The sequence below is a fragment of the Rhinatrema bivittatum genome, chromosome 12 (genome assembly GCF_901001135.1).
Source record: "Rhinatrema bivittatum chromosome 12, aRhiBiv1.1, whole genome shotgun sequence".
Classification (NCBI taxonomy): domain Eukaryota; kingdom Metazoa; phylum Chordata; class Amphibia; order Gymnophiona; family Rhinatrematidae; genus Rhinatrema; species Rhinatrema bivittatum.
The window spans coordinates 29,231,151-29,242,489 of NC_042626.1; the positions used below are offsets into that span (position 1 = coordinate 29,231,151).

At 42.7% G+C, this 11,339-nt stretch overlaps 1 protein-coding gene across 1 annotated transcript; it reads left to right on the forward strand.

Moving 5' to 3' along the window:
* Positions 1-692: 692 nt before the first annotated feature.
* LOC115074167 (Y' element ATP-dependent helicase YPR204W-like) lies at positions 693-8,790 on the forward strand. The gene is made up of 4 exons (XM_029573396.1): positions 693-923; positions 2,788-2,980; positions 3,620-3,675; positions 6,770-8,790. The coding sequence occupies exons 1-4, from the start codon at positions 761-763 to the stop codon at positions 7,012-7,014; spliced, it is 657 nt and encodes a 218-aa protein (XP_029429256.1). The 5' UTR covers positions 693-760; the 3' UTR covers positions 7,015-8,790.
* Positions 8,791-11,339: the final 2,549 nt, after the last annotated feature.

The following is an 11,339-nucleotide window of genomic DNA, read 5'->3' on the forward strand; positions in this document are numbered from 1 at the left end:
AAAACTTTCATGGGAGTGGCTCCCGGTTTCTGGAACTTGTTGCAATCAAACGTCAGAAGTTTAACAGATTTTCCTGTTGTTCCAACGCTGTTTGAAAACCTGGCAATTCGCATTGACTGAATGTTGAGGGAGGGATCGGGTGTTTCCCAGGAAAGAGAGATCTGTGATAGCTTTAATGGCTGGTGCTTAATAGGATGCTATTATTTCGCGGTGAAGGGGGTTGGCTTTTGGATGGGCTCTGATCAACCACGTGAGGCAGTGAGCAGCAGGGACAGGCGCTTCTTGTGCTCCGAGGGCTGGCTCCCACGTGAGGAAAATCAGAGATCGGAGGCAGAAAAATGAGAATAGGGGGAACCCAGGGGGGTCCCTGCAGAAACATTTCAGAACACGTCTTAGTCTGCAAGCTCAACCACTTTAGACTCAGCCCCCATCTAAATAAACCTACACTGAAAATGGGGTAAAAAAAAAAAAATTAAGGAAAAAAACCTCTAGCAGACAGCAGAGGGGGGATAATCCATGCCATGCCTGGCTGCCTGCTCCAAAGCAGCCTCCATGTACTAAGTGCAATAGCCAGCAGGCAGAAGGAAGTAAAAAAAAAAGGTTTTCTCCAGTCATTGACCCCTCCCTCTTTGGTGGAAGAATTTGCATGGTGAAATATGCAGGTAACACCGTATAAATAGCCGTGGGTCTCTGTTCCCAGCTCAGTGTTACAGGTGTCTTAATAGAAGGAGCTCTCCAGCAGAGGAAGACTCAGTTCAGAATGGCAGCAGGGATGATCACCAGCCTCCTCCTCCTGTGCGCTGCGCTGACTCTGCCAGCCTGTGCAGATAACGTGAACTGTAATATAAGTAATGCCATGCCTAGTGCAAACTATACGCTGACCGTTAGTCCCAGTTCCTACAATGCAAGCTCGAATTACACTGGTAAGTTAGATCTGCGGTGGTTTTTTTTTCTCCTGCATCCATCACCTGTTAATGTTTTCTTGCCTTCTACTGCTCTACCCTTAGTACTGGGTACAGATGTGCTACATACAGAGTATGCTTTCTAGTAACTATCCCTGGTACAAAACATTTTGTGGATAATGCATATTTGATCTACTAAGGTACTACCTTATTCTCTCTCTCTCTCTTCAAAGCTCAGAACTGAGAAGATACAAAGTTAACCTGGGTCTTGGTTTTCTTGTGGTCTTCCAGCAGAAGAATATAGATCAGAATGACTTGGTTTTAGGGCTGTGGCATTTGGGTATTAATGACAGCGACAGATGTTCTGTGCTTGAGTTGCCCTTAATAAAGGGGTCAGGATAGCCCTGGAAGAGCCTGCCTCAGGAGCAGCGTCCTTCCCTGCTCACCTTAATCCTGCTGCTCTGTTACCTGCTGCGCAGCTAAATGTGACTTCAGGTATTAGATGGCAGGAGGCGTTTTCAGCATGGCTATAATTAGTGTTTAGCTGACATTTCAGTTCAGAATACATTTTATTGGGCTGCAAAGCAGGGTGGTATTCTGCCAACACTACTGGCTAGCAGATCTGAAATTATATCGGGAGCTTTATTTTTTTTTTCTCCGTTTCATTTCTCCGGATCATTCTGAAGTGATTTCTGATTGTTATCCAATAAACCCTATCTGATGGTGGGGGCGGGGAGAGGGAGATACCTGTTTTATGGGTAGCGTTTAAGATCTTAAAATGTTGGAACACTTCTTCTTAAAAGCAGAGCTGGGCAAAACTAAAGGGAGAATGGGTTAGGTCAGCAGTTCTCAGTGCTGGGGGCGTACGATAAGCCCCCCCCCCCCTCCCATCAGTAGAGGAATAAAGGGTAAAAACAGAGCCCAGCCTCTTCAGGTTTCTCAAGCCCTAAGCAAGATGTTCAGGGATGGAAATCTGTTCACGTCTTACAGGTTTGTAACAGAGAGCGTAAATGAATAACTGTTGAATGGGGGTGAATATGGAAGGCTTTGGGGTTTGCAGGGAGGAGGTCCCTGGGGTTTTCTTATAGCTGATAACAGAACAGCAAAAGTTACTCAGTTGGAAAAGCCACTTATCCCAATTACAGGAGTCATAGGAGCGACAGAGTTGATTCCGACCCAAATCTGAGTGAACTTAATCGGAGTCTGATCCGGTTAGCAACATCCTGGATTCCCGCTGGCACTTCCCATCCCCTTTTTGATTGTATTACTTCTCATTGTGGTGTCCCTGACCCACCTGAAAATGGCCTTCATTGCTTTCTAGCTTGGCCCTCATGCCAATTGCCTGTGTGTTGTTTAAGACCTCGTTAGCTATGGCCCTGGTTCTGATTACAGTCTAGTTGCGTGCACCTAAGTTGTTGATTCTTATCCAGTCCTCTACAGTTTGGATTGATTTTGGCTTAACAACCTGTGCACCCATTTCTGGATTTGAACCCAATGTAGCCATGCCTAAGCATGAGCTTCTGACTCACGGGACTTTCTTCTGGAACCAAATAAAGCATTTAGTCAACGGGTTCCTGTAACTTTATTTTGTGGTAATTCAAAACCAGGTGTTTATGTAATGATTTAGCCCCTATACACAGTACAGACAATAATCACAGGTATTTAATGGATTTACAGTGTCAGGACAAATTAAATGATCACATGACAGTTCCCTTATTACTACAGCACTGAAAATGTATGTTCCCATGCTTTGTAAGAAAAACAGTAAGAAAGAGTATCAGATAAACTGGCTGGTGCTCTTCTCACTGGCTGCAGTATACCATTAAGTTGTACTTATTGTCAGGAAAATACAATATCTTTTATTTCTTTTTCTTTTTTTATACAGTAACAATTAACGGTATATTAAACAACGGCACCATAGTTTTATTTCAAGCGAGCCCTTCTGCCAATAATAATTGGGTGAACGGAACTTTATACTGCACTGGCATCTTTTCCTACCAGATTATCAGCAACCAAACCTCACTGTCTGTAAACTGGACCTCTTCCGCTGACAGCTCGATAACTTCTGTCAACATAACGTAAGAAAGCTACTATCTGATTTTATTTCTGGCTCTCCTCCATGCCACCGTGTCCCACCGTCTGTGCATGATATTGTAGGCAGTGCAGTTACCTAGGAATCACTCTGCCCGAACCATCTCAGATTAGCAAGTCCCGGACTTGCTTTTACAAACCTCCAGCGATAGGGATTCCCACCTCCTTCCTTGGTAACGTCTTCCAGTGCTTGGTTATCCTTACAGTTCAACAAGGCTTCCTAATCTCTAGCCTAACTGTCCCCTGCTATGATTTTAGACCTTCTGTTGCTTCTTGACCCAGCAATCATGGCACAATCTCATAACCCAACTTCCCAAACACTACATCTCTGCTTTGGTAGGACTGCTTATGGGATTATAGGAGATGGATAAAGTCAAAAGATAGACCATTTTAGGAAAGCGGCTTCTCATCCCATGCCTTTGTTGATCCTTTAAAAGATAAAGTTTTGAAATTCTAGATTTGGTTGGCTCTGTTTTGGTGGGAAGGGGCTGCGCCTTAAGAAAACTGTTTTGGGGAGTGTCTGCTCTATATCTCTTCTGTATACTGCATAAAGCCATAACATTAGTCAGGAGAAGATTCTATATAAGTTCTATTTACCCAGGTCTCATTTTTGTCAATTTCTGCAGGGCATATATCAATACTACAAATGGTATTTCCATGGCCAGCACCACTCTGTCAACCGGTAAGTTATTATACGATGAGTGATAATCTGTAGCATGTGAGGGGTGTGGGCTAGGAAGACGGACACCTGCTTCTGCCAGAGATACTCATTATGATCTTGAGAAAAGATCATTACCTTCCTGTCAGGTATGCATTAGGATAAGCCTTTAAGGAGGGGGCTCCGTTGTATCTCTGTATGCATTAAATAATTTATTGTTCGCTCCCCTATTTTTAGAGCAATCCAATAGATACCCCATCTACCCTCCATGCACACAATAAATGACCAAAACAGGAAGAGAAATTTGTGGCCATATGGTAAATTCAATATGATATCTCTGCTGGCCACCATTGTGCTATCCCTTTTGTGGAAGTCAGGAGAACTCACAGGGCATATCACACCAAAATGGACACCAGCAGAATATTAAGGGGTGCTTAGTGTTGCACAATTAAGAAAAGGCTTGCTGCTGAACCAGGGGGAAAGTACTTGCCTCACTGGGCAATACATTTTGAATACAAGCTGTTCTCCAACCATCTTGTCTTAAAGGTGAGAGAGCTCGGGTTACAGCCATTTTGTGCCAGCAGTAGCTGCTCTGATGATGTCAACTCATCCTGCCCCCTGGTGTGAAGCAGGAGAAGAGCTGATATCACCAACTGCTGTGCGATGGGCACAAAATGGCTGCCACTGCAGCAGAGGGAAACTCACCACTGCTGAGCTGAGATCTGAAAGGAGAACCACAAACATTTTCACCAGGACAAATAGCAAAACATTTCTTTATTTTACCATGGGAGTTGTCATTTAACATGAGCTCTTACAAAACTACCTGGATCTCCAGAAAGTGTTGTTAAATCTGCTTACAATTAAAGACATGCCAACTTTTAGGAAAAAGAAGTTAACGAACTAGATAGACAAATGCAAGAAGTTCACAAATTCATAGAATCAGCACACTTAAAAAAAAAAAAAAAAGTTCAACATGTGCATTTTGAATTGGCAAATTCAAATTCACTGAGATTACAGTGGGGCGGATTCAATGTAAAATCAGCAGCATTATCCACATCAGATCTGGTAAAATTTTCTCCAGATTTGCTGGGAAAACTGATGCATTTCCCCAGTGAATTTGAGGGGGAAAAATCTGAAAGTTCTATAGAAATTAAGCCAGGTTCAAGGTCAACCTTGAATTTTTCTGCATCTTTCTACTTCCAGCTTGACAGTGACAGCTGGTGATTTCTACCGTAAATAAGTCACGTATGCACAGAAGGGAAGGAGAACTACCTGATGTTTGTGCATCTAACACTACTGAAAAGTAGTGACTATATTTTCTGAACTAGTCTGGCCACATTACATAGTACTGTAGATGCTAAGCATTTCAATTAGGTTGAAAAGGCTAAGCACTCAGCTAGTATACAGATGAGAGTAGAATTCTTTGCCCCATGCTAACTGCAATGCCTCTGATTTTTCACAGGCTTAAGGGGTCTGGATGCTAGCTCTCACTCTGTCTCACCATAGTACCTTCTGGGTGCCTGTTCCTCTGGGTCATGCAGACACCTGCGTCACCCGACAGCTCCAGGGTTCCGGACGCCGGTACTCACTTTGTCCCACCCTAGTGCCCTCTGGTGCCTGCTCTCCTAAGTCATGCGGATGCCTGTGTCTGTCTGTCTGATAGCCCCCTGCTGTCTTTGACGGCACAGCACCCTATGCATCATGGCCCGGAGTAGTACATCTAAGGAGGTCACAGATAGACAGACACGACCAGAGTGTAAGGCATTTTCCTACAGAAAGAATACCTACAAAAATGAGATTTAAATCTGTCCTGATGGATCAAGTGGCAATGCTCTGCAGGAGCCCTGGCTTTTCAGGGCAGAGCTTTGCAGAGGAGGTGCTCACAGATTCCACAGATTCACTAATTCCTCAACAGCGACACCTCTTGGTACCCTTGTATCATGTTCCAGAGAAAATCTTCAGTCTGTGCTCCTTCAGGCAAGAGGACTTTCACTGTGATGGCTAAGCTAGACAAGAAAGATATGAAAAATGGATGGGAGGGAATACCAACACACACACACACATGAGTGAAACATGACAACAGTGCTACTGATGTAATGTCATTTATTCCCCTGGGATGGCATTCTGTATTTTAACAGATTCTGGTAGAAGCAGGGAAGGGTAAGTTCTGACAGCAAATACCCTATCAGGAGATGAAAACTTAAGGAGGCTTTCACCCAAGAGTGCATTACACAGGAAAAGTTTTACCCTGGAGATCATCACTACCCTTAGACAGTAATTTTAAAATGAGGGCGCGTTCACCCATGCACGTGCATATCAGCGCGCGAGCAAAGAAACGCTGGAATTTTTAATCTCGTGCGCACTTGCATGCATATGTTATAAAATGCACCAACTGCGCACAAGTATGCTCCTAATTTTGAGAGGTTACTCGAGCACGGCTAGTGCGCGTTTGTTTTTTGTAGGGCCATGTCGGCTTTTACGGGCGTAGGTCAGCGAATTTTAAAACGTGCTCGCACGAGGCACCTTCCCAGCTTTACAGCTGGTCCACCAGTTTGTCCAGTTAATATCGAGGCCTTTCAAAACCTGCACACTGCCCATTTGACCCAGACCCCTCACCCCTGTCCTACAAGTCCTAAAACTCGAGATCCCCAGACTTGCTCCTCATCGGGAGCAGAGGTAAAATTATGCAGATATCTAGCGTACGCACGCTGCGATTTTTATGGCTTTAAAATACAGAGCTTTATGTAAGTCTTGGCCATGCCCCATCCTTTTTCCTCATGCAGGCACGGGTAAATAAGCACGTATTTTGTGGCTTTTTAAAATCTGCCTTGCTTGCGCATGCCTTACAGATGAACATATGTGGACATTTTTGCACAAACAATGCTTTTAAAAAACGACCTGTTGACATCTAGTTTAATATATCAATACATTATTGTACCTTTACATTTCAAACTATGAGCTAAATCAAGGAGATTTTACCTTTGTATAGCAAAATTGCTGATTTTTAGTGACATTGGTTAATTACTTGAATAAACCAGGAAATGCACAATTAGCATCCTCATCCTGACCCTTTATGGTTATAATATGAAGTATAACAACATCTCTATTTTTTTTCTAGTTATTCCAAGCACTCCCTCTACCATTACCAACAGCACCAGTACCAACAGCATCAGTAGCAATAGCACCAGTACCAACGGCATCAGTAGCAATAGCACCAGTACCAACAGCACCAGCATGCCTTCCTCTGTCAACATCCCCAGCACCACCCAGGGTAGCTCTGCTCCGGCATTGCTGTCAAGTTGCACCATCTTTGGGGTCATCCAGGCTGTGATTCTGGCCTTTCTCTGTCATCTGCCATCCTAACGGGACAGGAAGCCCATGCTTAGAGGCCATCTGTCCATCCAGGACTCTTTTTTTTCCCTTTTATTTATAAATCAGACTCTGTTTTTGAAATTTGTTTCATCTTAACTGCTCTGATACAAGATTATTTGTCTTCCCCTCAGCGATAGGAGAGACTTGCCAGTTCTTGTCATCAAAGGGTGAAACAATGCTGTATTTAAGATGAGGGTGCAGTCACATTTAACACTCAGGAACAATGACCCCCATCTCAGCAGAGAGGCTCGCCTCTTCAAACCCTTCGGGTGGGGTGAGGAGGGGGTCTCTTGCCAGGAGTGAGGGTTGGTCTGATTTTGGAGCTGGAGTCAGAAGAAACTCTTGGGAATCCAGTCCTACCAATGGGACCCAGTCAGTCTTATTAAATGAATTGGAATTGGGATGTAGTTAATTATAGTAAATGCTAATAATAATAGCAAGTAGAGGGTAATTACTAAGAAGCATTTTGACACTCCTTCAGCCTTGATTTTTCACCGAGAACTTCCTCCATCCCTGTCTTCTTCCCCCACTCCTCCTTTTGGCATTTGACTAAATTTTTGGGGCCTCCTTCAGCTGTGGAAGTGAGAGAAGCTTGCTTCTTCTCCGGACCATTCGGCAAACCTGGAACCCTTGCATAACAGATGGAGCTCCCCTAGTGATCCAAAGACCATATTTTGGGAACTGTTGCACCAGAGAAATCCTTAAAATAATTGTTTTCCTTTCAGCAATAGTAAAAAACATTTCATGAAAATTTAAAGGTTGCTCTCACCTTATTCTTAAAGGAATTGCCCCTCCCTTTCCTCTACAAACTGCATATTTCAGAATTGCACATCTACTATTTTTTTTTAATTGCATTGTTTCTAATTTTGAAACTCTTAATTTGGGTGTTCCCTGAAAGTCTCCTTACAGTTTCAGGAGAAAGTCATTTAAGCAGTCAAGATATTACTCCACATGTACTGTTATCCAATTGGTTCAGGCAGGAGGGAGGTCACTATACACATCAGTATGGGCCAATCATTTCCAGGGAGAGAGTGAGAATAGATGTGACACAATATGACATTGCTTCCAAAAAAACACGCATTCAGAAATTCAGCAGAAATAGTTTCAAGAAACCACATCTTAAAAAAAATAAAACCCAACATTAAATTAATACATCTTCCACAGACTGTTTCTGCTCACTCTGAGCACATTCCCCAGCCTTCTGTCAGGAACAGTTCCAGAAACTGGATAAGAAGAAACAGAATCGATATCACCAATCAATAACAAAAACCAGGCTTGTAATTTTATGGACCTGATTCACTTCCTCCCTCTCTTGGTCTAAGGGAAAAGATTTTGATGAACCAGGCCCTAAGTTTGTATCTAACAATGTCATCCATTTATAAATAATCTTATCTGTGTGTCATCCCATTCTAAGTAAGTTTATCTGATAATTCTGCATAGAATAATAGCCAAATATGTATAAGTTATGCATTTAGGTTCTTGTAGCAGACCTAAAATGTAAAAATGTACTTCTGCCATCGGCCTGATGCCCATGTTAATCAAGTCACCTATTTGTACCCTTTGTGGGTGGCCCATGCTGTGATGATTGGAAAGCCATGATGACCCAAACCTGTAAGAGGTTGGTTAGATGTGTCTAGGATCACACGACCACGTGGGCAAGGGGGAAAACTGAATAGATGGGAATGGACTTAGCTGAGCTCTTTTAAGAAGCCAATATGTTCTGTTTGTAAAAAGAAATAACAATAAAATTTTAATTTTTGTACTTTCTCCCTTCTTACAGTTTCTTCCTCACAATCACCATAATGTTTAATAAGAAATGAAATTCCTCGTCTTGTTCTTCCTTATTAAGCAGGTTTCTAATTTTATGCGTTAGCCATTACAGGGTAAGCAGGAGAAATCAGCACCAGTGCAGGCAAAGTTTCAGGGATCCAAAAACCTTGGCATTTGGTCGGAGTCTGTGCAGGGGAGCCCCCAGCTACCCCACCCACTCTGGTTGGCGGAGAAAGACATTTGGCCCCTGCCCACCCTGATATTCACTGTGCCCCCACCTATGGCCCCCTCATACAAACGTTTCTGGTTGCCGCTGGGTCTGTGATATCCAGAAGTCCAGGCTCACACTTAACATGTTTAATCTGCAGCATGAAAAAGGAGTCTTAACCCCTGCTTTACAGCTTCTCCCTTGTCAGTACAGTACCAGATGCCTAACTTCTCTCACAATAAAACAAGCCCATGCCTGAAAGCGAAGACCTTTCATTAATTAATGACATGCCTGTCTGTGAACCATGTGCCAGCGGGATCGTGCGTAGAAGTATGAGCAAAACAATTTTATTTTAGGTATTTCAGCTGGATTTTTACTGGTTTCCTAAGTGGAATTTAGCATTTAAGGTATTTGAAGGCCCCTCTTATGATTATGAAACTCAGAAACCTCGAGGTGCTGCAGCACTGATCATCATCATCAAAACCTAAGGCAGGCATCGCATGGATGAATCCAAAGCAAGAGAAACCTCGAGGTGCTGCAGCACTGATCATCATTATCAAAACCTAAGGCAGGCATCGCATGGATGAATCCAAAGCAAGAGAAAGATTTTTAACAAACCATGGGTGGGTTTTTGGTTTTTTTTTACCGTGCATATGTTTTATTGCAAAAGATTATAAGAAGTAAAATATATTTTTATCTTTAATATTTATTAGAAATATTTTTAGAACAGCATTACAGCACTTGAACAAAAACCATATTTTTACAGTCTTCCATTTTCCAGGTATTTAAGAAAGAGAGCAAGTAATTTGTTTAGTTTAAATCAATTTAGAAGTAAAATATTATGATGGAAAGGATACGAGGTAGGAGTATGATCCTACAGGGAAGCAACAGAGCCAAAAATTTCCCAGACAGCTTAATGCTAGAGGATTTTAACTTTTACTGCTGCTTTAAAGGGGAATAAGAGTTGAGTTTCTGGGTTATATCTGTATTAGTCCTGCCTCACAGCAAAAAAAACATTTCTAGTTGACAGGAGTGATACACAGTGAGGCCAATGTACTAAGATGCTCTGAAAGTCACGCGGAAATCACAATTTTACATACGTATATATTTTCCACCAGGACTCATAATGCATTATGTGAATAAGCCTGGTAGAAAACTTACACACACACACACACACACACACACGTGTTTCCTATGAACAGCTTCACGAGAAAGGTAACTACATCTCATTGAGGCATACTTATCTTTTTTTGTGTGAAGACCTTTAAGTGCATACTTTAGTGCTGGGAACACAGCTTGGTGAGAGCTGCTTTTCATGATCTTGCATCGCAGCAAGCTGGTCAAATTTGATTTTACATTAAGATTTTCACAAAAGCAAACTTGCGTGCACAGGTTTACCACGGGTGAAGTTGAAACAATTTTGCAAAATCCACTTCCCACATAAAAAAAGGGAAACTTGTGCTCCTATGCGCGTCTTTGGGGCCCGGGTTGCCATGTTTACATGCGGAGCGGACTTTGTGAAATTCAGCGCGCCTTGGTGTATCGGTTTCAATGCCCTCTATCAACCCCACTGGAATCGTTTACAGCAGGCTTAAACTTCCACTTAAGAGGAGATAAAATAAGCAACCCTTTCCTATTTTTGTTGTTTTGAAATAAAAAAAAAAATTGTGCTTGGCTATAGAAATACCTTTCTTGGGTATGGATATCAAATATATATCTTTTGATAAGAAAGCGACCATTTAATGTTAAATCGCTCAGTCAAAGCCATTGCCCAACAGGAAAACACATGGTGTAGCAGGAGCAGCCTGGGGGTCCAGGGGTCAGCGTTATACGTTTGTCTGAGGGATCTATGGGTTGGATTCTTGTCTTGGGCTCCCACTGTTTAGACTGGGACATCGATATTTGATATTTCACTTGATACCAAGAATGGCCAAAGCCAGGCTCTTGAATGCTTTTCAATCCAAGATGGTGGAGTACAAAAGAATAACCCCCCCCCCTCCCCCCCCCCAAAAAAATTAGTCTGTCCTGTATAAGGATCAGGGCTGCCCTTTTTTTTTTTTTTTTTTACAGAAAGTACTGATAAGGAGAAACCTTGCAGGCCATCCCATACTGTGGCTGGCAGCTGGGATATTTCCTCAGTGCTGTGGGCAGGCTAACTGAGCAGACTGGGCTAGGCAACCTAACAAAGGCATCCAAGGCAGATATAACAAATTGGGCCCAACTTATTCCAAACTGCCCATGACACTAACTAGACCGTGGTGGGCTCACCAGATGACCTTATCAAGATCAGGCTGCCTGTGAGAATAGACTGCACTGTCTGCCTTAGCTATGCAGCATC